At 36.6% G+C, this 24,996-nt stretch overlaps 1 protein-coding gene across 6 annotated transcripts; it reads left to right on the plus strand.

Annotated features, from left to right (window-relative positions):
* The first annotated feature begins 16,258 nt into the window (after window positions 1-16,258).
* On the plus strand, window positions 16,259-24,009 carry LOC125218075 (inactive DNA gyrase subunit B3-like). Of its 6 annotated transcripts, none has more exons than XR_016135775.1 (6): window positions 16,259-16,364; window positions 18,084-18,142; window positions 19,862-19,942; window positions 20,127-20,970; window positions 23,084-23,182; window positions 23,293-24,009. XR_016135775.1 is itself a non-coding variant. In XM_048119683.2 (5 exons), the coding sequence occupies exons 4-5, from the start codon at window positions 20,182-20,184 to the stop codon at window positions 23,090-23,092; spliced, it is 798 nt and encodes a 265-aa protein (XP_047975640.2). In that variant the 5' UTR covers window positions 16,259-16,364; window positions 18,084-18,142; window positions 19,862-19,942; window positions 20,127-20,181; the 3' UTR covers window positions 23,093-23,320. The 6 variants fall into 6 exon arrangements, 4 of the variants coding, with proteins under 4 accessions (XP_047975640.2, XP_088921726.1, XP_088921728.1 ...); XR_016135776.1 differs by having other exon boundaries at window positions 23,328-24,009; XM_048119683.2 differs by having other exon boundaries at window positions 23,084-23,320.
* Window positions 24,010-24,996: the final 987 nt, after the last annotated feature.

Consider the following 24,996-nt stretch of genomic DNA (forward strand, 5'->3'; position numbering starts at 1 on the left):
ATAACGCCCTGATCATGTCCGAGCTCCGAAAGAGCAAACAAGGGGGTGTCACATAACTGGAACAGATGATTATGATCAACAGTACTTACTTGGATTCCAATCGATTTCTTTCTATGAACCTCCTTGATGAAAATGCCCTCGTCTACTTTAGACTTTAGATTGACTTGCATTTATGCAAGTAATGCCTCACTTTTTCCTTTCCTATGAAAGTTGTGACTCTCTTTCAGTAGGTTGGCTATAGTAGTTGAGCTCCTTGTTTAGAAAATGTAAAGTGTTGAATTCATAAGCTTCGGTCATAAACCTACGATTCTAAAGTTGCTTACGACCATGCCCTCTAGAATAATCTCCTTTTGAATATCCTTAAAAGGGTGTCCTGCCGTCTATTTAAGACTTTTGATTGACTCGCGTTTTGGCAAGTAATAAGTCACTATCATTTTTTCAGCGAAAGTGGTGACTTACTTTCAAATCTTAAATTCAGAAGACTCGTATGTTCTCAAACATCTTTGTTGGTTGTTGTCTCCTATGACCCCCCATTTGCAAGATCAATATCCTGGTTTCATTAACTCTCATGATATAACTTCATCCTTAAGTTGCTTATTGTTCAGACATTTCTCCTCAGAGAATGGCACAAAAAGTGGAACTTTTGTTCACCTCCTTATTTGGCAACCATATTGTGACTATTTCGTTCTTATATGGGTGAATTTGTTTTGCCCAGTTCCACTACATGCATTGTTTCTAGCTCATGATTTCTTTCTGAAACACTGAGTTAAGGCTAGTGTATTGCATATCCCTTGATGTATTGGACCTATTTGATCGTTCCAAAAAGTTTCTTTCACCTTGGTTGCCTCTAACCAAACTTGCGAACCCATTGACGTGATTCCACAATATCACATTATGATGTCGTTAAACCATGATAAACATTGATTCGTGGCAATTGCCTGTATTTCTAAACTCTTCCATGACTGATAAACTCGGGCTTTGACATGTTGAAACCATCATCCTTAATGTTCAGATCTTTTCAATTTGAGCCGACAATTGAAATACCCTATATGGTAGCCCACTATTGACATTGAGAGATAATTCAACTTCATCCTATTTTCATGATCCATCTCATGTTATTTCAAGCTTCCATCAGAAGTGAGTTCACAATCTCATGGGTTTACCTAAGACCATTCGAACCACGTAGTTCTCTGATTGGTCATGATAAGTTCAATTGACCTCAGTGTTTGCCTTCAAAATAAATTGTCGCAGCTTGAGTAAAGAAATTTTCAACCATGCTTCTTCTACGCAATTTCAGTTCCTATCCAAGTTAAGACTGATCGATAAATCGTCTAGTTCTTAATACAAGACTCTCATGGAAGGCATAGCCTTAATTCCGTATAGATACAGATGACCGACATACATGCAGAAGCAATACGCCAACCAGAAGCGACGGTATAAATAACAACATGAAAAGTTGACTATTCGCACCTGTGTGTCACCTGTAACGAGCTACTAAGGGATGGAATGTTACGCTATTTACGCAGGTAATAGGACACAAAAAGAGAACTGTAAATGAGTCTTATATACGTATAGACCTAATGACTCTTCGTCGCGCAAGACTTATTTAACTAAACAATTCAGTGATTGGCAGGCAAATAACGAAGTGAACTAAGAGAGACACAAGAAATGGAGATCAAGATCATCGTTAGGAAACGAAATCTAGTCAAAATATGAGCACTGTCATAGATTACATTTTAGTGAACGGATGTCTTCGACAAGAGGAAAATCGTCCGAAGTGTGGCGAAATAAAATCAACGAAAGGAAGGAACGATCGAGAAAATGGAAAACGAACTTTAAATGAGAGTAAGAAGCAATAGCTTGCCCCAAAACCACCGCAGAATGGGGTAGACAAACCGATCTCAATAAGAGGGTTGAGTACCGACCTAAGGCCGCTCCCTGTGCTAAGTGGTCAATAAACCACCACGGGGAGTACAGAGTTAGGACATATAGGTGCTTTAATCATGGCAGAAGCACATTTTTCCAGAGGATGCTTGAACAAGAATACTGTGGCAAGGGTGGACATTTCTCTAGAGAATGCCCGGATAAGAATGCTGGAGTAAGAGGGAGACAGAACTATCAGGGGCAGCGTCCGCAACTGCGGGCACTTCAAGCTGAGCCGAAAGGAAAAGCGGCCCTACCCCAAGTTCCACAACACCAGCGGCAGTTACGGCAGAGGCTTCCCACTCAGGCCAAAGCTTTTGCACTGAGACAGAAGCAGCCTAAGATGGAGCAAGGGAACCAGGAGCAGGGCAATCTGGCGGGTATGGGAACTCTCCTCAACATACCTATTGCCATTTTGTTTGATACTGGTGCATCACACTCGTTCATATCAGCACCTTGCATGGATACTTTAGAACTACCTACGGATGCAATCGAACATAAGATGAGGGTGTCCTCACCCGTAGGAGGCCTTATAGATATCTCACGAACTTGCTCAAACGTAGAATTCACTATGGGAAACCTTAAGTTAGTGGCTCATAATTTGCATGTGATGTTGATGTGGAGCGTCGACATCATATTGGGAATGGATTGGTTAGCCGAAAACTACGCTACCATTCTTTGTAAGGAAAGGCAGATCTCGCTGCAATACCCAGGGAAGGAACCCACAATCTTCCACGGAATCTCCATGAGGCGACGAAAGTCCATAATTTCTGCACTACAAGCAACCACTATGATAAGGAAAGGATACCCTGCATACCTCGTTTACCTGAATGGGGAAGAGAAAGAGGACCGTAAGATTGAAGATGTAGCAGTGGTACGAGAATTTCCAGATGTCTTCCCAGACGCACTACCTGGATTGCCGCCAGACAGGCAATTAGAATTCACAATCGATCTCGAACCAGGATCGGCCCCAGTATCGAAGGCACCATACAGAATGGCGCCTAAGGAGTTAGAAGAACTCAAAATGCAGCTACAGGAATTATTAGACCTTGGCTTCATCCGACCCAGTGTGTCACCATGGGGCGCACCAGTGCTCTTCGTGAAGAAGAAGGACGGAACATTGAGAATGTGTATCGACTACCGAGAGTTGAACAAGCTGACGCTCAAGAACAAGTATCCTCTACCAAGGATTGATGACCTTTTTGACCAACTTCGAGGGGCTGGTGTATTCTCGAAAATGGACTTGAGATCAGGCTATCACCAACTGAAAGTCCGACATGACGATGTACCCAAGACGGCGTTCCGCACCAGATACGGCCATTACGAATTCACTGTAATGCCTTTTGGGCTTACAAATGCCCCGGCGGTGTTCATGGACTTAATGAGCCGCGTGTTCCACCCATACTTGGACAAGTTCGTCCTAGTCTTTATAGATGATGTACTTATCTATTCGAAGAACGAGAAGGAACACGAGGAACATTTGAGAACCACCTTAGAGACGTTGAGAGCCGAGAAGCTCTATGCTAAGTTTAGCAAGTGTGAGTTCTGGCTTAACGAGGTGAATTTCCTTGGACATATAGTAACGGCAGAAGGGATCCGAGTGGACCCTACAAAGGTGGAAGCAGTACAACGTTGGCAGTCACCAACAACACATAATGAGATTCGAAGTTTCTTAGGTTTGGCTGGATATTATCGAAGGTTTATTGAAGGATTTTCTAAAATAGCCAGACCAATGACTCAACAGCTCAAGAAAGGAGCTAAGGTCAATTGGACGCCAGAGTGTGAGACAAGCTTCCAGTTGTTAAAAGAAAAATTGACCACCGCACCAGTCTTAGCCGTGCCAGCACCAGGAGCAGACTATGTGGTGTACACCGATGCATCAAAGACCGGACTCGGATGCGTACTGATGCAGAATGGCAAGGTGATCGCATACGCGTCACGCCAACTCAGGCCACACGAGCTAAATTACCCCACTCATGATCTGGAACTAGCAGCAGTAGTACATGCCCTGAAGATTTGGAGACATCACCTCTACGGAGTTCGATGTGAGATCTTCACGGACCACAAGAGCCTTAAGTACTTTTTCGAGCAGAAGGATTTGAATATGAGACAACGTAGATGGCTCGAATTAGTCAAGGATTATGACTGTGGTATAAATTACCACCCAGGCAAAGCGAATGTAGTGGCAGATGCCTTGAGCAGGAAAACCACACCCCAAGTGGCCACTTTCCTCACACAGAATGAGGAACTTATACGGGAATTCGCTAAGATGCGATTGGAGGTAGTAAGAGCACCAGAGACGATGGAAAGTAGAATCGCCACTCTAGTGATTGAGCCAGACTTAAGGACCAGAATTGTTGAGGCTCAAGGGAGTGATGAAGCATTAGAGAAAATTCGTCTTAAAGTGAGGACGGGAAAAGAGGTGAGTTACCGCGAAGAAGCAGATAACGCCCTCACGTTTGAAGGGAGATTATGTGTGCCCAATGACGAGACTCTCAGGAATGAGATCATGAGCGAAGCTCACGAAACACCCTATACTGCCCACCCAGGAAGTACGAAAATGTATCAAGATATGAAGAAACAGTTTTGGTGGGATGGCATGAAGAGGAGTATAGCATCGTTAGTAGAAACATGCCTAGCATGTCAACAAGTGAAGGCTCTACACCAACGACCCTATGGAAACTGCAACCCCTAGAAATTCCCGAGTGAAAATGGGAGCACATCACGATGGACTTCGTAACAGAATTGCCAAAGTCACAACGAGGAAATACTTCTATTTGGGTGATTATAGATCGCCTCACCAAAAGCGCTCACTTCGTACCAGTTCGTATCACTTACGGATTAGACAAGTTAGCTCAGATCTAGGTACAAGAGATCATACGCTTACATGGAATACCAGTGACAATCACTTCAGACCGAGATTTAAAATTCACTTCTAGATTTTGGATAAGCCTGCAACAAGACCTGGACACCCCGATAGAATTTCAGTACTGCGTTCCATGTGCAGACGAATGGACAGTCTGAAAGGACGATCCGGACACTGAAAGATATGTTGAGATCCGTAGTGCTCGACCGTGGAGGAAGCTGGGAGCCAGCATTACCGCTCATAGAGTTTGCCTACAACAACAGTTATCAGTCAACCATAAACATGGTTCTATATGAAGCATCATACGAAAAGAAATGTAGATCACCACCCTACTGGGACGAGGTCGGTGAGAGAAAGATGCTTGGACCAGATTCTGTAGAGGAAATGATAGAGATCGTCCGTCAGATCCGTGAGAGAATCAAGGAAGCTCAGGACAGGCAGGAGTCTTACGCGGATGCTCGCCGAACCGACCTGCAGTTCAAGGCGGGAGACAAAGTTTTTCTGAAAGTGTCCCCGTCTAAAGGAATTTCGAGATTCGGCATCAAGGGCAAGCTAAGACCACGATTCATCGGACCCTACGAAATTCTAGAAGAAGTGGGTCCTGTGGCGTACAGATTGGCACTTCCACCGAGTTTCGGAAATGTGCACAACGTTTTTCATGTGTCACAATTGAGGAAATATGTGTTCGACCCAAACCACATAGTTCACCAGGAGGAAATGATTTTGGAGCCGGACTTAAGCTACGAAGAAAAGCCAGAGGCAATCTTGGATAGGAAGGTCAAGGAATTGAGAAACAAATCTATTGTAACAGTGAAAGTTCTAGGGAAGCACCATGGTCACGAGGAAGCTACGTGGGAACTGGAAGACAAGATGAAAGAAAAGTACCCAGAACTGTTTGAGTAACATAAGCAAAATTTTGGGACGAAATTTTCGTTAAGGAGGGTAGAATGTAATACCCGCACCCTTACTTTTCTTTTCCCTCGCCATTTTAATATCGAACTAAGGATGTGAAGTTCCCCGTTCATTAAGAATTAATGAAACTCGAGCTTTTGTTGTGAATTTTTTTTTTTTAAAACTTTTAGTTACAAGTAAAAGCTAAGTAATCATTTGAACTAAGAAATTGGAAATTTACATTGTAGAATATCATGAATTTTCGAATAGCGTTACATAGGCAATAAAATGAACAACTAAAAAGATAAAATGTGCATGGAACAAATGGCATCGGGCCTCTTCTTCCGGGCCGAAAGTCACGGCCCATATCTGATCGGCCACCGGGCCCAGGGCAGCGAGCCCACTCTCCGAGGCAACTAAGTGGCAGCCAAAATTGTTTCTTCCTCCTACAAGATAAAAACAAGTGTTAAATTGCAAAGAAACAAGGGAAACTAAGGAGCTACTATTAGGAGAAAAGAAACAACCCTACTTTGATAATAGGAGACCAAAAATTCACCAAAGAGGGCAAGTCAAATTCTTTAATCCTTCACACCATATGGCAGCACCTGAAATGTTTATGTACCGGTCACTAGGTGGCCATATGAGAACAAGATGAAGTAAACAGCCAAGTACCTAGTACTACAAATAACATAAATGCATAGTCCTTACCTCCTTAGTATACCACCAATTTCTGTTAAAGCTACTGCAAGAATCAAAGAAAAGGGAGATTTGATGCAGGAAAATAACAAAGAATTACAACAGCCCCAATTAAGGCTACACGAGTACACATCTCTGCCTATATAAGCCACACCACATACCACAACACTACTCTTTCCTCATATTAGAGTGGTAAGTTGAGAGTGAGAAGGAGCAAGAAAGGCTATTGTGAGCTTAAGGTTTAGGAATCTCCTTCCAACAACAGCAAGGAGGGCAGCCAACAAGCAAAAAGGAAATCACCAAACCAAGGTAAACACCTCAACACCCCAACACCTTATCTTGCATCATGTTTAGAACAATCACAACATAGTTCAAGAACTTAGTAGCACAAGTGTTAACTACACTAAATCCAGAATCATAACAAGTAGTGTAAGGAAAACCATAGTCTGCCTCATAAGGCCAAAATCAGTAGCTATTATGCGGGACTCCACCGGGACAAACAATTTCAAGAACTTAAAATCTCACAAGCTGCTGCCTAAGCCTTTTCACTAATAATATGCTAAAAGATGAAAGAAATCTAGGACAAGAACATATGTTTATCAAATGCAAATACCCCAGCAACGAACACAAATAAGATTTTCCCTTTCCAGCCATCAAAACATCACCAAATAAGCTCGGAACCGAACGAGTAAATGAGGAGAAATAGATTGGAATAAAAGAATTAGAACTTAGCTTAGGCCGAAGGGCTGTTCGGCAACGACGGAGCTCCGGAAAGTCGATTACGGAGGAGGCGCTGCCGGAGCAGCAGCGTGAAATGGCGATGGCGTTGACGCCGTCGAAGGGACGTCGAGAGTGGGCCAGAGTCGCTGCTCACCGGAGAACTCGACGGAAAGAACGAAGCGGCGTGACAGCCACGTGCACCCCTGCACGGCGGCTCCGCCTTGAGGACCAGCTGACCGATCGACGCAGCGGGACGAGGCCGCTAGACCGCGAGCTTCGAGGCGACGCCTCAGCCCCACCGGTGAATTCGCTCCGCCGTGACTCCACCACGAAAGAGAAGATATCAGTGCGGTGACCGAGAGTTGAGATGGAGGAGACGAAGCCGGCGAATCACCGAGAAAAGAAGAGGGAAGAAGCCGTTGCTGTGTTTTCTAAATTAGGGATTTAAGAATGTGAAATTAGGGAAAATTGGAAAAGTTGTGTGAAACGGAGAGAGAGGACGGGACCGGTGATGCTCCGGCGATGCAGAGAAACGGCGATTTCGCCGGAGAAAAGAGAGGCCTGAGGGAGAGGCGCCGCTTTTTCTCTTCCGAAGTTAAGGATTTTGATTTGGGGGAATTTTGTTTTGAGAAATGAATATAGAAGAAGAAGACCGATGGATATGAGAAACTTGTTGGGCCTCTCTATTAAAAATAAATATGGACTTAGGAAATATTAGAAATGGGCTGCCTTGTTTTTAGAAGTTAATTATGGGGTTGGGCCACCAACTAAAATAAAAGCATAGGCTAAGAATTTAATTAAATCATGGGCTCTCCTATGTCGTTGATTAATTAATTATTGGTCCGCTAAATATTTCCACGAAGCTAAGTTAAATTTCCGGACCTTAATTTAAGAGCACGAATAAATACTTTTTGTTTCAGAATTTTATGCGCTAAACGATGAATAGACCTCGAGTCTATTTTAGTGCTTGAACAAAATATATAGGAGGTAACGCTCTTTCGTTAAACGAATAATTGGTAGACCTCCACACCAAACTAAATCGCAAGATTTATTTAGTGCTCAAGGACTTCTCATGAATTAAGGAAAAGGAATAAAACGATCATGCACTTAGGATGCATTCATGTTTAAGCTTAATGGATATTTCAAAAATCTAATTAAGTATCATTTTATTTCCTAAAGGGACGTCTTCGAACGTCATCTAAGACCAAGTTAAGGAAATTTCGGAAGGAGCTTTAGCTTTTGAGGTGGGCATTTCTTTCAAAAATGTGATTTCAGTATGAAAATGTGAATCTTTGCTCAAGTATGTTGTCATGCCATGTTTTGTTTTATGATTACCTATCTGCTTGGCCATGCCGATTTAAGTTAAATCGAATTCGGGTCCCAGTAGGGCCGCAAACCCTACTCGGACTAGTGTACACATAAGGGGACCGTGAGCTAACAAAGGAGTTGGCCGGTCCAGTGACCGTCGTGGAATGTGGCCACATTCCCGGTTCACATCAGTTTCAGATATGGTATATCTATGTTATGTGATTGCGCAATCAAATCTTTACTAAAGGAAAAGTATTTTAGTGACTCGGGTCTTTTAAGTAAAACCCCGTGATCACTCAACTGTGGCATTGACAATTAAAGATAGAACTATTTTTGGCAATGTGCCCACTGAGTATATCAAATACTCAGCCCTGCATGTTATTTTCAAATGTGCAGGTTGAACGTGGACGAGCAGGCGAAGGTGTTGGGACAAGCATTTTAAATAAGTAGTTAGGTAGCCCAAAATAGCATGTCTTCATACGTGCTATTTTGTCTTGGACTCTTCCGCTGCAAATCTAGAGTTATGTGCTAGAAAGCTATGAACTTAGTCTTGATACTCTGAACACGTTTTGACTATGTACCCATATGCCTTTGATACTATTGATTTAAGTGATTTCATCCTTTTTATTGTTGTCCCTTGATTACTGAGAATTGTTTAGTCGCGAAATAGCTACGCTCACTAGCACTAGGGAGTTGTGGTCGTGACACCACCCCTAGTCACGGTTTCTCGGCTTTGCTATCTTTAGCAAAGTACGGTCGTGACATGACTGGTCATAATGTTGGTCTTAAGGTGTTGATTCCTCGAATGACTTTAATACCATCTGATCCATCGTTGCCATTCAAATTCCAACGACGACAATTTCCATTAACTGTGTCTTATGCAGTGACTATTAACAAAAGTCAAGGTCAATCGCTTTTACATGTTGGATTGTTTCTGAAAAAAACCCGTCTTCAGTCATGGACAACTGTATGTTGTTGTATCAAGAGTCACAAATCGTGATGGTTTGAAGATATTAGTTTGTAAAGATTATATTGATAAGAGTGCAGATTCTACCATTAATGTTGTTTACAAAGAAGTTTTTCAAAATTTATAAACTCCCGGTTGTTGTTGTTACTATTGTACTTTCTATTTTTCTATTTTTGTGATTTTTGTTGTGGAAACTTATGATCTATTTATTTAGTTAAAATGTTAACTACTATTTTGTAATTCTGATTTTATTATATTGTAATGGTGTAAGATTAGCCCTCAATGAAAATTTAGTTGCACATTTCCTTATATACATTTTAATCAACGGATTTATATTCGACATTCTTAAATATAAACATCGTTATCTCTTCATTCTACTTTGTCTTACTTTTTCACTCAATTTTACAAATCATTTTTTTTATAAATTATGTGTCTATTAGTAAATAGTTTACTTCGCGGACAGAGATTGATATTTTTCTCCATATTGTATTTATATTTATTTTAAATTTTAAATTACTTACCAATTGTCTTCATTATTGAAAATCATATGACCCGTGCATAGCACGGGTGTTAACACTAGTTCGTATTATAGCAAAGTTAATCATAAGTTTGTTAAACATGGATCAAGACTTTGATAAAGAAAAACATTGCATTGTAAATGATGGCTAGAATCTTTATTGTATTGTACAGATGTTGAATGATTGATACACGATATTGTCCATCCTTATATTGACGATAGCATACCTTTTACAATGCAAATAATAATCTCACTAAATTAACACATGGAGTATCTTATAAGGTAAACTATTCTTCTACATCTTTTGTGATATATGGTATAATTTTCTTCCTTTATTAACACTCCCTCTCAAGTTGATTAATGTGATTTCCGATGTTTAACTTGCTAAGAACACTCGGGACAGATTAGCCAAAATCATAATCCAAATAGCTCGTATTTGAATAGCCCAACAACTACAACGGATTAGCCAAAATCCAAGTAAATTGGCTCCATTTACATCCCTCAAATCCATGATTCTCGCATGTATTCAAAAAATTAACATAACTAAAAATAATTTGATTGAAAATAATACCTATACTATTTATTAATTTAAGATATCATGTTACATTACTGAGTAGAGATATCAATTGGATCAGTCCAGCGGATTTTAGACTAACTTTAATCGAATGCGAGCTGATCGGACTAGAATTATATCGGGTTAAAAATGATATGGATCCATATTGATTGTGATCCATTAACCCAAGATTTATACTCTTTGATGATGTTTGATCTTCAATTGGGACACAAAAACACAAAAACAATAAAGGAAAGGGTGGATCTAGCCTTCAAAAACTAGACCTAAAAGGATTTGATGGAAGATAAGAGATGAAGAAAAGTGAATTTGATATTAGCTAAATCCATTGATGTAGAAACACTCTAAGCAATCTTCTGCTGGGGTTTGGTGCCCCTTGCACAGCGGAAGACTTTGTACAAAACAAATAAATCAGATACGGATTTATTTGACCGATTATGCAATTAATCAATTCACATGTTAAACAGATAGTTGCATGCTAGAACGCAAATAATTCCTGCTCACAAAAAGTAAATCATAAAACATGAATTCTACGGTTTAGAGTTACCGATTTGATTCTCCAAAGAATCGTCGATTGCTCGAGCTTCTCCATGTGATGATTTTCAATACTAGACCACGGAGCTTCTGACTGGTTCCCGAACTGTATCTCGATATCATGGTGGGCTGATCTTATCAAAATACTGGGACTCGTATAAAAAGAAGATAGAAATTCCTCACGGAGGAGAGCTGAAGAATTTTCGAGCTCCTCTACTAATTAGAGAGGGGGACGAAAATTTCATCTAATAATAATTGTGATTATGTCTCTCCTTTATTCTCCTATTTATATTAAGTTCATATTGGGCTCAGTCAGGGATCTATGGAAGGTTTTGGATATGGGCTCCTCCAATTAGCTTTTTACTAATTAAATTGAACCCCAATTTAATATAAGCTTTTAATTGAAATATTACAAGCAGCCACTACAGAAGTAATATTGCACTCCCCATCCAAATCCGAAATTACAAGTAATCCGGGTTTACATTATTTATATTATTTATTTCTCGCGCTTAAGATATAAATGTCCATTAATTAATTAATGTCTGCTATGGCCTTAATTAATTAACATCTTATTAATTCCAAGAGTGGACTTAGCAAGAAACACTTATTTATTATTCATAGAGTGATAAAACTCCAACTGGCCAATTTTCGGAATAATAAAACCTTGTTCGAGCTCCTCTTGAGGACATTATCAAACGAGACTCACCTCGCGCACGATTCAACATAATAGCAATCCTAGCACCGCTAGATATTAATCACCACTACCCAATATATCAAGATTATTGGGTTGCAAAAAACCCGCACCATTTGATAAGTCAAAGTAGTGCATAATCAATACCGTATGCTCAATGCTAACGTATGTAGATTAAGAAATAGTTATTTATCAAGACCTAGTCTTTCAGTAGATAGCATAAAGACACGTCTTGCTGTTAGATCCATTCAGTGCTATACCACACCAACGTCATCTTATTTCAGTAAGGCTTAGAAATAATCGGACTGGCATTGCAACCTTTCACGATAGATAGTCTAAGCCTATCTGGGTTGTGAAATTCTTCTTTTTCTTTTGCAAAGCATTGCATAGAACCGACTGTGTTACCTTAAAGTGGACGTCGTCCACAACCAGTTTACTAAGCAAAAGACTTAGACTTTGTTTGCTTCTTATATACTTAAATGTTTATAAAACATCTTATAAATGCACAAGCAAACACAATGTAATAATATACTGATTCTATTTGTGCGAAACTGCTCAAATAATACTGAATCGGGTTAAAAGTGGATTATAGAGTTTTACGTATACAAGCAAGATTCTATTCGAGCGAAACTTGCTCGAAACATGCTTTTCAGTATACCAAACCTAACATCTTCAACATGCTAGATTCAACTAATGGTTCAATTACTCAAAGGAATTCACAAGACATTTGATGCATACCTTTACTTGATCATACTTGATTGGATCAATTGATGATCAAGCAACCTAAAATTTAGGAATTGGATAAAAACCCTTATCAACAGGAACAAATCTCTCAAGCATCTATTTTCATCAACATTTATTTTCATCAACAAATCTCTCAGGCATCTATTTATAGTCTAGGCCAAAAATTCAAGAAAAAGCCCACAAAATCTAACCTCTGCGCGAGCCACCCGCCCGGGTGGCTTAGCCGTCCAAGAACTACCCGCCCAGGTGGACGTCGTTGCCTCAACTGTGCCTTCGGGTGGCCACCCGCCTGGGTAGCCTAGCCGCCCAAGAGCCACCCGCTCGGGTGGACTCTGCTGCCTCCGTTGGGCCTTCGGGAGGCCACCCAGCGGGGTGGATTTTGTCCGCCAAATCCACCCACCCGGGTGGCACTTTTCTGCAACGCGCGGCTTCCGTAAAACGGGCATATCTCCCTCATCTGGACTCCGATTGGGGTGTGAAAGGTATCCACGCAAAGCTCTTTCAAAGATGAAGACAATGGTTGTAGTTTCAGAGTTTTCGGGCATCATCTCGATAGGACGAATACTGATTGAAGACAGCTGCCGGTACAAGCTTTGATGCAAGGCTTCCATGATCGTATCAAAAAATTTACAAGCCTAACCTAAATGTTCAGGTTTCAGATTAGTGAAGCAGACTAATCGGGCTATAAAATATTGATTAAAATTACCTTATCTATTTATTAATTTTAAATATATATCTCATAGAGAGTATAATACATACACATTTACACATTAACAAAACCAAATTGGAAATAAAAATATATAGCGAGAATAAAAAACAAAAAATGATGATACATGGTAGATATAAGAAAAAATATAAAATTTGAAAGAAAACGAAGAAATATTGTAACCAGTTATTTATATAGAAAATTTGTACATTTATCTTTTTTTCTTTTTAGTCTGGTACATTTGTAAACTTTAATCCATCTTTTAATCCCTCCGTTCCATAATAGTGGATGTGTTTCTTTTCGACACACAATTTCAGAAAAATTGTGTTAAGTGAGTTAAGTAAAAAAATACTACTCATAAATTAGGAAATGAAAAAGATAGAGAGATGAAAAGAGAATAAAGCAAGAAAGAGTAAACTAAGTGGGAAGAAATATGTTGACTTTTACTAAAACTAGTATCACTCCCGTGCTTTGCATGATCCATTCTATTTTCCTCAACTTATTTTACACAATGAATAATTTTATGAAATGATAAACAATAGCATCATACGAAATCTAATGTAATAAAAATTCATTATATGAATATATAAAACCAAATAAAAATATACTCCATCCGTCCCAAGATAAGCGACTCATATTCCTTTTTGGGACGTCCCAAGATAAGCGAGCCATTTTCTTTTTCGGTATTCTCTCTCTTACTTTTCTCCCTACTTTATTAACTCTCTTACTTTATTCACTTTCCACTTTACTAACAAAACCCCATTTCCTTAAATCACGAGCCGAAAAATTTGTGCTCACTTATTAGTAAATTCAGTAAAAATTCTCAATAAATAATATAACCAACAAATTAGAATTAATAAAAAAAAATTATTCCTAATTAAGAATTAATCCGTCTCCATCTCCCAACATTTTTTATCTGCTTGTCTCTATTCCAATAAACTCACCTTTTCCAGTCATAATCTCTAGCACTGCATCGCCCCTTGCCGGTGTCATCTTTTCCAATCAGATTGCATCCATCTATATAAGAACTTTACACAAAAAACAATAATAGTATAAATAAATACATATATTAAATTCGATGCTAAAGTAGAAAATTATTTGATGGGAACACAAACTTATGCCACAATAGCAATGTATAAATATATATTGAAAGCAAAAATAATATCGTTAAAAATTTAGAAGAATACCTAAAACCAAGCAAACTTTTTGCTGAAACTAAAACACCAAATGGGCGAATTGTAAACTACTATCAACTATCATATATTTATAGTCCAAACAAATGAATTGCAGAATATTCTAAAACCTTTGAATTTCCTCCATTTATGATAAGAAATTTAATATTTTTAATGAATTCAAGTGGACACTGGACATGTAACTGCTCATGCAATTATGTCTAAACTCATTTTTGTAGTGGTAATAATATATTATTTGGGCTATGAACATGAATGACATTCATGTGTAACGCTAACGCATTCTCATAATGAATAAATTATCATCATTTTTAGAAAACTAAATTCACATCAATATCTGCATTTTTACATCCTATATTTATAAATATTCAAATCTAAACCCAAAATTCACAAATTTTCAAAAATAGCCCAAAATTCGCCTTTTATATATGTCTTGTTGAGAAATGACTCCACTACTATCAAACGTAATAAAATGACAAAATGATTCCACTACTATGGAATGAAGGGAGTACATAAGAACATATATTTTTCAAAGAGAAAATAAGAAGAAAATGTGGATGAATGATTTGGAAAGAATAGGCGTGGCACATATCAAATGAAATAAGCAAAAAAAAAATAAAAAAAAATACTCACTCCGTTCCACTTTAGGAGCTCCGGTTACTTTTGAACACTTATTTTGTAAAAATCATACTCCACTTTAAAGAAGAGAAATGGTAAAGTGACCGGGACTATTTATTATGATTTTTATAAAACGAGTATGTAAAAGTGATCGGGGCTCATATAATGGGGCCGAAGGTGTACTATTTTTTATGCAGCCTAACCCACTAGTCCGTCGGGCTGACCCGCTCAATCCGCCAATCTGAATGAGCTTGGATTGAACTGACATCAATGCCATCCGATTTCTATATTCTAATATTAATATGGCTTTTTGGTTTTTTAAACCAAAACCTTTCCTCGAATTTCGATTTTTCCCATGAACTATGAGATTTGTTTTTAAAACCATGAACTTTCATTTCGTTAGGATTTTCCCCCGGCGGGTCAACGACGAAACCCGGGTTATCTATATGTCAATTTTAATCATATTTGTCACTAAATTGATTACTTAGATCCTATTTAGCACAATAATACATACAGTCACAATTTTTACATAACATATGACAACTTTTGAATAAACAAAACACAACTTTAACATTTTGAATTATGCTATTCGGGTCGGGTTGGGAAAATCCTAACGAAATGAAAGTTCGTGGTTTTAAAAACAAATCTCAAAGTTCATGTAAAAACCAAAATTCGGGGAAAGGTTTTGGTTTAAAAAGCCAAAAACCCTATTAATATTTATTCTTAATTATGCTTTAAGATATGTAGTAGTTCTTACTTCAATCTGCCTTTATGTATACTCCATACGTCATATAGAAATAGGCAATTTGGACGGATTTTAATACATAATTGATAAAGTAAGAGAGATGGAGAAAAATAGTTAAAATTATGTAATGAAAGGTGGGATCCATAAAAGATAAAGGAAAAGAAGAGAAAAAATTGCTATAATTAGATATAGACTATTTGTATATGAAGGACCAAAAAGGAAATATAGCCTATTTTTATGGGAGGAAGAGAGTATTTTCTTTTGTTGTATTGTTGTTTACTTCTCACAAATTTGACATTGAATCTATGAGTAAAGTTTTTCTATAAATTAGATAATGAAATATTTGAGATTAACGTGTGGAAAAGATAAATAAGGATACGTTTATCAAGAAAACTAAATTTTGAGAACAATTATGATTGAAAATTGCTACTCCATCAATTAAAAATGTCATCCAAGTTTTATGGTTAGGTTTATATTAAATGTGAATATAAATAATAGGCCTACAAAGCCCAATGTAATTCTAGGGTTTTTTATGCTATCTGCCTCTGCCTATAAATATGCCTTCTCCCTCACTATCCCCAGATCTCATCACAATTTTCAATGTCACAAAATAGAGTCTTGTGATTCATAATCTCTCTCTCAGGAGTTTTGTGATGCGAATTCCTCAACTAGACAAGGTAATGATTGTTGATCTTTAATTTTCTTCAATTTTTCATGCATAGAATGCTCCATCAAAGGTTGTTTGGGTTTTTCTTTTTGTATTATTGAATAATTAAATTTATACTTATGATTTAAAGTTATCAAAATTGATCTGATCCTCCAATAATATTTAGGGGATTTTGAAATATCATGGTAATTAATGCACAATTGGTAAAGTAAGAGATGAGAGTAAAAGGGTGGTTAAAGTTATGTTAGTGGATAGTGGAATTCATATCATTATTAATGTTTAATGAGTTGTAATGGTGAGTTATAGTAGTATAAGTTGTAAATAAATTGATCTATATAAGTAGAGTTACATATAATTTTTCATAAATGAAAATACTCATAGTGGTATAAGTTGTAAATAAATTGATCTATGTTTACAGATAATTTTTCATAAATCAAAATACTCATATTTGTATGAGCGGAAGAAAATAGAAAGTGGACATAATTTTATGGGACGGAGAAAGCATATCATGTGCCAAGTCAAAAATTGGAGATAGGAGTTTTTTTTTTCATGATAAATAAAATAAATCGTTGTGTATTAGTCTTATCTGATTTTACTATAATTTCTCAATTACCATGTCAAAAAATAGACTTTAGGGACGACACGAATTTTAATGTAAAATTAGTAAAGTATGAGTTAATGTGAAATTGGTAAAGTATGAGTGGGAGATACAAAGATATTGAATATTAGTTATGGAGAATGAAGCTCATCTTATAAAGGAAAACACTTGCCAAAAATAATATTTGTCTAAATTTATGGACAGGCTAAAAAAAACACCTTTGTTGGAGAACGGTCGAATATATTTTTACAATGGTATAAAATAAATGACACTAGGTTAAATTTTATCTTCTTTGCTTAAGACTAAAGCCCAAAATTAGTCATATAATTTCCCTAAACAAATATTCTTTCATCCTCCATTAAAAGTCTTGGTTTACTATTTTAGTCCGTGAGTTACAGTTCACTTTTACTATAAACGATAGGTAGGTCTACATTCCACCAATTGATTGCACTCACATTTTATTATGAAATAAATGTATAAAAATGAGTTTCATATTCTACTATTTTTTTCCACTCATTTTTCTTTATATTTTTTAAAATTCATGTTGATCTCAAATTGGACTTCAAATGCTAGACGTAGAGAGTAGAAACTAATTTCATGGGAAATAAGATTATTTTTCATAGACAGAGGCACTCTTCCGTCCACTTTCTCTGACATATTGTTGTTGAGTCGTACTCACTTTGGTTTGTCTCATTGTTATTGAGTTCTTTCCTTTTCTCGGCATAAAGCAACTCCTTTTCTTCTCTCTTTTTATTTTATTTTATTTTTTGTACACATGAATTACTTACAATTATAAATATTTCATGATAAGAGAGAATATGTTTGTGATTTTTATATACTTATAATTATAAATATTTCATGATAAGACCATTTTCTTACCACTAAATGCACAATCCATCCCAAAAGTTCAAATTTTCAAATAAATTTGAAATCAGTAAAACAAAACAAAACCTTGTGAATATCAAACGTTCTAATTTGATGTTTAAATCCTCATACCTTGGGAAAACAAGATCATTGATATTCCCAAATCCAAATGCCTTTTCTGATTTCAAATTTTAAATTCTAGAAAAACCATGGCAAAATTATATTTGACAAATTCTCTGGTTTTCTATTGAATTCCTTTTATACCAGCGCTTCTCTCTGCTGCTCTGCATAAAGTTGAAGACTGCGGTGCCTGTCATTATCGGAAGGTAACTTTTTGTTCCCATAGGATATCTAAATTTCCAATCTTTCGTAATATTTGTGATTTATTCGGTATATGGAGATCTCTTCAATTTTAATTTTAGAGTCTTAAGAAATTCCATGGTGAATTTTAATTGTTTCCCCCTCTTTTTCTATTTTTTTGTGGTATTTGGTTATAAGTGTTGATGACATTGCTTCATTGGTTGGCTATTAAGTTTGGCATATCCATTTGTTGTGATATTCCTCATTTTCCCTAGTTGCTTGTTAGTTATATATGTATACATAAGGGGAGATTCAAAACCAATTTAAGATATTTTGATGAGATACTTTTTGGTCATGGGATACATGGTTTCAGGTTTAAATGAAATAAGCATTGGTGTTTTGATGCTCCACTTATTTGGAACAATGGATAATCTTAGAGTTTGAGTTTGAAATAACCAAATATCAATATGTAATTGTTGTGCCTAGGTTTGAGTTTGGATTGAGTCATGTCATGGTCTCATGAGTTTTTATGTATTAGATGTACACGTACTACTATGTGTATCAACATTGAGGTGGGGATTTCTAGATAAGTAAAAAAAGAGCATACAAATTTGACATGGAAATGGGTCGTTTGTGAATATTAAGATACAGTTGTGCCAAGCTTTGAGTTTGGATTAGATTTTGAGCCATGACATTGTCTCATTAGTTTTTATGTATTACTCCCTCCGTCCCGTTTAAGATGACACGTTTTTCTTTCTAGTTTGTCCCAACTAAGATGACACATTTCCTTTTTCGAAAACTTTTTCTCTTCAATTAATACACCCAACAACTTTTACCCACTTTTGTTAATATATTCATCTTTCTTTATCTCTCTATTTTAATACTTCCACCCACCTTTTCTCTCTCCAATTAAACACCGTAACCAATAACTATTAAAATCCCGTGCCAGCCAAGAAATGTGTCATTTTAGCCGGGACAGAGGGAGTAGATGTAAGTACTATGTGTATATATCATTGGTATGAGGATTTATTTAGTATTATGTACAAGAACATACAAGGACATGGAAATCAGTCATTACCAAACTAATGGAAAACTATAAGTTGTGGAGAAACAAATAGAATAGCAACCAAATTATAGAAACTGTTCTTTTTTTTGTAAAGTAAAGGAGTTGTCAGCAGATGACTGAGGTACAGGTTGTAGGTTATTGCTCACATGGTTTGCATTGTAAACGGTTCTTACTATCGTAGTTGCAAACGATATAAATGATTAGAAGTCTTGAATGTGGTACTGGTGATTTAGATATAATTCTTCCAATAATCTTTAATCGTCTTTATAGATGATTAGAATCTTGATTGTGGGCCTATGATATATTCCCTTTGTCCTAAGGTAGATGTCACATTTTTTTTAATTATCCCACAAAAGAGCACATTTCCTTCTTTGGAAAAAGTAAATCAATACATTGAATCTCACTTTTCCTCTCTTCATTATTACTCCAATTACCTTTTCTCTCTCACAATAATACATTAAAAAATAAATCATTTCTCCACTTAACACAATAAAGAACTCTCTCCGTCCCATAGAAATAAGTCATTTAAGGTTGGCATGAGTTATAATGCATACTTTGTAAAGTAAGTAATGAGAAAGAAAAAGTAGTTGAAATTATATAGGGATGGTAGGGCCCATGATAAAGTAATTCTTTTTTTGTTCTGATATTCATAATTCTTTTTTTTTCCCCCCTTTTTCAGTTACAACTCACACACCTCACTCTTGTGCGTGCATGGTGTTAGTTGAAGGGGAAGCATCCTACCAATTGTCATAATATTTGGGTATGAGATATTTTGACACATTTATAGAGATTTTAGTTGCCAATTTCTCTTCCAACATGCCCTTTCTTAGCTATCAAATATAGGCATAGGCTTTGATCTTGTATCTTGAAGCAACTAGCCTAATGAACTTGATCCTTTGAACTATGTGCTGAAATTTCTTTTTTTTTTCTTTTTCTGGAATAAGTATCTTCATATAATTTCGCATCATCTAGCCTCGTTAAAAGAAGTTGGTCTCACGTATGAAGTTGTCGAAGACCTCAAGTAATCAAAGGTTTGATAGAAAACAACCAATAGATTGGCTTTCCTTCATCACTGATGACCATGCTAAGTTAGCAATTCCGGTTGGACCGCGTTTCCAAGTAGACATTCCATCTTGGAATCCCCCATCCTCCAAGAGTCGCATAACCATTGGTGATACGGAGTTGAATGATGAAAATAAGTTGTTAGACTCGATAATATGGCCGCCGAAAGGAAGAAGCCAAAATGTGTACCATGATAGGGTCGGAAGAGGAAGACCTCAAGATTGTTTATGTGCATTTCCAGGGTCTATAGAGTGCGTTAGACAACACGTGTTAGCCAAAAGATTCCAATTAAAGGTCGAACTTGGCCCCGTCTTTTGGAAATGGAGGTTTGATGTCATGGGAGAAGATGTCTCCAAGGTATGGAATCAGGAGGAACAGAGGAAATTTAATGATATTGTGAAAAAGAATCTTACATCTTATGATACAAGCTTCGTGGAGGTCGCCTCACGATGTTTGCCATGCCATAGCAAAGGAAGCATCATTAGCTACTATTTGAATGTGTACATCCCAAGGCGGATAGGTGTTCAAACTAGGTCGAGTTGCAATATCGTCGACACAGATGATGATAACAATAATGATGATGAGGAAGAGAATAATAGCGATGATGATGATTCTGTCAATGATGGTGAGGACATCATGCATCCCAAGGGGTCGCTTAAGAGGTTACATGCTGGCTTTACTTCCTCCACTCGTAAATACATGAAGATCGCGTTTGACCTCATGCCGGTAAGCTCTTTTGCCTCGTAGTCTAGATATAACATATTATAATCGAGTCTGCGGTAATGAACTAAAGTTTTTTGGGATTGAATACAAGGAGAGCAGCAGCTCTGTATTTTGATCCGTTAAAATGTGATAGTGAATGTATTATACTTGGTTGAAGTTTATGTCTAGGACAGGGTAGATCTATGGTGTGTACCATGATCAAGTGGCAAAAGTTGAGGTTTAAATGTTTTTAATATGAAGCTTACATGAGTTCATTTCTTACTATTTAATCACTTTTTGATTCACGTTAATTATATTTCAACTCTACTATCAATGCACCTGACTTGTGTTGCATTCTATTTTATCATTAAGCGTAATTTTTTATAATGAATTCTTTTCAATGATTGAATTGGTTTAGGAGCATGCACGTGCTCCTATTCTTTTCAATTCACAGTTTAGTAGAATTGGCACTTTTATTCACTTTTATTTTTACTAAAGTGATCGTTTTACAAATTTGGTCAAGAACGTTATGTTTGGTATTCATGTACTTAACTTGTCGATTTGATCGGTTATCGGAATCATGAAAGGTTGGCGGTCAACTCATTTTGTACTCAATAACTCCCTCCGTCCCACTTTATGAGTCTTAGTTTACCATTTTTGGGTGTCCCACTTTAGGAGTCTCGATTGGAATATTTCACAAATGGTGTTAGGCACCACATTCCAATAACATTTTTTCACTTACATTTTATTCTAAAACTAATATAATAGTACTCCCTCTGGCCTACTTTAGGAGTCCTAGTTTAGTTTGGCACAGAAAGAGTATGTTTAGTGCGTCCCACGAAATTAGTCCACTTTTATTTTTGACAAGTTTTTATCTATTATAGTCGAGATTGGCAAAGACGAAGCAATGTTTATATACTCTCTCCATCCTCAAATGAGCAATGGATTGCAGTCGATCAACTTTGAACAAATGAGTTTATATACTCTCTCCATCCTCAAATAATAGTACTCCCTCTGTCTTACTTTAGGAGTCCTAGTTTAGTTTGGCACAGAAAGAGTATGTTTAGTGCGTCCCCACTCACTTTTTTTTTTCTCTCTTCTACCATTCTACATTACTAATTCCTCATTAAAACCTATTCTTTCCATAAAATCCCTATTTTTATGGGATGAATGAAATATGGAACTTGGATTTTTATTCAAAATATTTGAAAAATGAATTGAAATGAGTAATTAATTATTCCTTTCGTCCCACTTTAGGAGTCTCATTTGAGTTCGGCACAAGTTTTAAGAAATGCAAATAAAAGTTGGTTAAAAAAGATAGTGAAATGTATATCATACTTTTATATATTAGTTTTATAATAAAATGTGAATGGAAAAAGATTAGTGGAAAGTGAGGCCTATTATCGTTTATGGAATATTTCATCTGGAACTCCTAAAGTGGGACACTCCAAAATAGTAAAATAGAACTCCTAAAGTGTGACGGATGAAGTATATATATACACTTGATTATGTATACTTATTGAACTATCAAAATTTTGATTTCAAAATATGATAATAAATTAAAATAATTAGTTAGCAATGCTTAAGTGCCTCATGAAGTGGATTAGTATATTACTACCTTCGTCCCATTTTAGGAGTCCTAGCAAGGGTTTTAATAAATATAAAGGAAAGTGGAACGTGGGTCCTATTTTTTATATTAGTTTTAGAATAAAATGTAAGTGAAAAAATGTTATTGGAATGTGGTGCCTAACACCATTTGTGAAATATTCCAATCGAGACTCCTAAAGTGGGACACCCAAAAATGGTAAACTAAGACTCATAAAGTGGGACGGAGGGAGTTATTGAGTACAAAATGAGTTGACCGCCAACCTTTCATGATTCCGATAACCGATCAATAAAAGTGGACTAATTTCGTGGGACGCACTAAACATACTCTTTCGATGCCAAACTAAACTAGGACTCCTAAAGTAGGACAGAGGGAGTACTATTATTTGAGGATGGAGAGAGTATATAAACTCATTTGTTCAAAGTTGATCGACTGCAATCCATTGCTTAGCGGAAAATTGATCCCTTCGGCAAATTGTGAATTGAACGAGTTGATCACGCTATATTAACACATGAATTTATTCAATGGTAGTTACCCTAACTGGATCGAATGCTTCGTCTTTGCCAATCTCGACTATAATCCCTCTTGTACCAAATCTCCCCGCAACGGGTCGGGCGTCGCATCGACAAGGTGAGCGTCCTTATACTTCTTCGAACTTGTGCCTAGCCTGAATTCGCCTTAGGATTTGGTCTCTTTGTACACGATCTTTATCAGTTTCATCGATTTGCTCAAATATGAAGCTCATGCGATCCTAGAGAAATGTGGGTTGTGGCAGATGGAGATTGGGGAGTGGAGCCAAGCATGACTCAAACACGAGAAGTTCAATGAGTTGAGAATTCGAAAGAGTAGGTGAATGTGGTTTGATCAATTGTTGCGCCAGAGCAGGAGATGAGAGAGCGCCAATTTTTCTATCAGGGGTGCGGAAATTGGAAATAGTGGAGCTATCATATTTTAAATATTTTTCTTTGTATTTTATACTCCCTCTGTCTCCAAAAAGTATGAACTATTTCCTTTTTTATCCATTCCTAAAGAGCATGAATTTTCTAATTTTGGAAAATTCAAACAACATATTACTCTTACACACCATTACCATTAACAGCTTATACTATTACCATTAACAAATTATACCATTACAATAATATGGATCCACTCTCCACTAACTTTTCTCTCTCTCCCTTACTTTTCCTCTTATTTATTAAAACTCGTGCTGAATCCATTGTTCATACTCTTTGGGGACGGAGAGGGTATTAATTTGTTTTATTAGTAATGGATTATTGTATTATTTAGGTCAAGAACAAATTGACGGTTTCATCAAAATCGTGCAAAAAAAACCAAATTGTTAAGTTCAGGGCATGAAGGTACCAAACAAAATGTTCTGGGCCAAATTTTAAAAACTACCATATGTCTAGGACCGCATTTGGACTCTAGTCCTTTTATTTATAATAACAATTGTAATTTATATTCATAATTATTAATACATCGTGACCCAAACTAAATGAGTCATTTCCTCTCTTACTTTGTTCTCTTGTGCCGAAAAGAAATGTTTCACTTAGTGATAGACGGATGGAGTCTCATAAAAATAAAGACATTTGGGATGACACGTGTTTTAATGTATAATTAGTAAGGTAGGAAAGAGATAGAAAGAGAAAGTTAATGGATCAAAATGGAAAGAGTCTATAAAACTGGGACGAATGGAGTATTATCTTCATCCACAAACAATAATATGGTATTGAATGACACATTACTGCAAAATTAGCAACATAAGTGAGAAAATAGAAAAAAGTTGTTACAATATTGTGGATGAACCAAAATGAAATTCATCATATGATGCACTATTTTATTAGCACTAAAAATACTTGCAAGTATACAAGGTAGATCTAGTATAGCTAAAGGTCAGTACCGGAATATCGAACTCTGGGAATAAGATTGCAACTGTCTATTATATACTAAGTGTCATATACTATCTAGAGACACGAGATTTTAGGATTTAGATTTATTAAACTAGACATAAATAAACAAATAACAAAAAAAATAAAAAATAAATAAATAACAAAAATTATACAAAGCAGGCTAAGGAATATAGAGTTTTAAGAACCACAATCAAAAGCTAATATCCAAAGGACTTCCTTGAATTACGGTCTTTAGAGTAACTAAGCTATCACAGATGTAAAACTATATTTTCTCTCGAAGCATATAATTTGTAGATTATTACCTAGAACCGAAGTCTCCTTCCTAGAACTAAGTCAACAACTCTTAAAAGCTCCTAAGATAAATTTGCTTCATTCAAAGGCTCAAATCTATTAATTATATTGGCAAAGACATCAATTTTTCCTCTTTCAAATTAGACTACTCACTTCTCAGTTCTTGTAGTAAAATTCACATGCATTTATAAGATTGGCAATCACAAATGTTAAGCACAAGAGAAATTGAAATAACTATAATAG

The sequence above is a fragment of the Salvia hispanica genome, chromosome 2 (genome assembly GCF_029641045.1).
Source record: "Salvia hispanica isolate PSC_SH4W2 chromosome 2, Shi_PSC_v1, whole genome shotgun sequence".
NCBI classification, from domain to species: domain Eukaryota; kingdom Viridiplantae; phylum Streptophyta; class Magnoliopsida; order Lamiales; family Lamiaceae; genus Salvia; species Salvia hispanica.

Bases quoted from the DNA above. Each gene is read 5' to 3' on its own strand.
- LOC125218075 (XM_089065600.1), top strand. From the start codon at position 20,182: ATGAAGTTGTCGAAGACCTCAAGTAATCAAAGGTTTGATAGAAAACAA.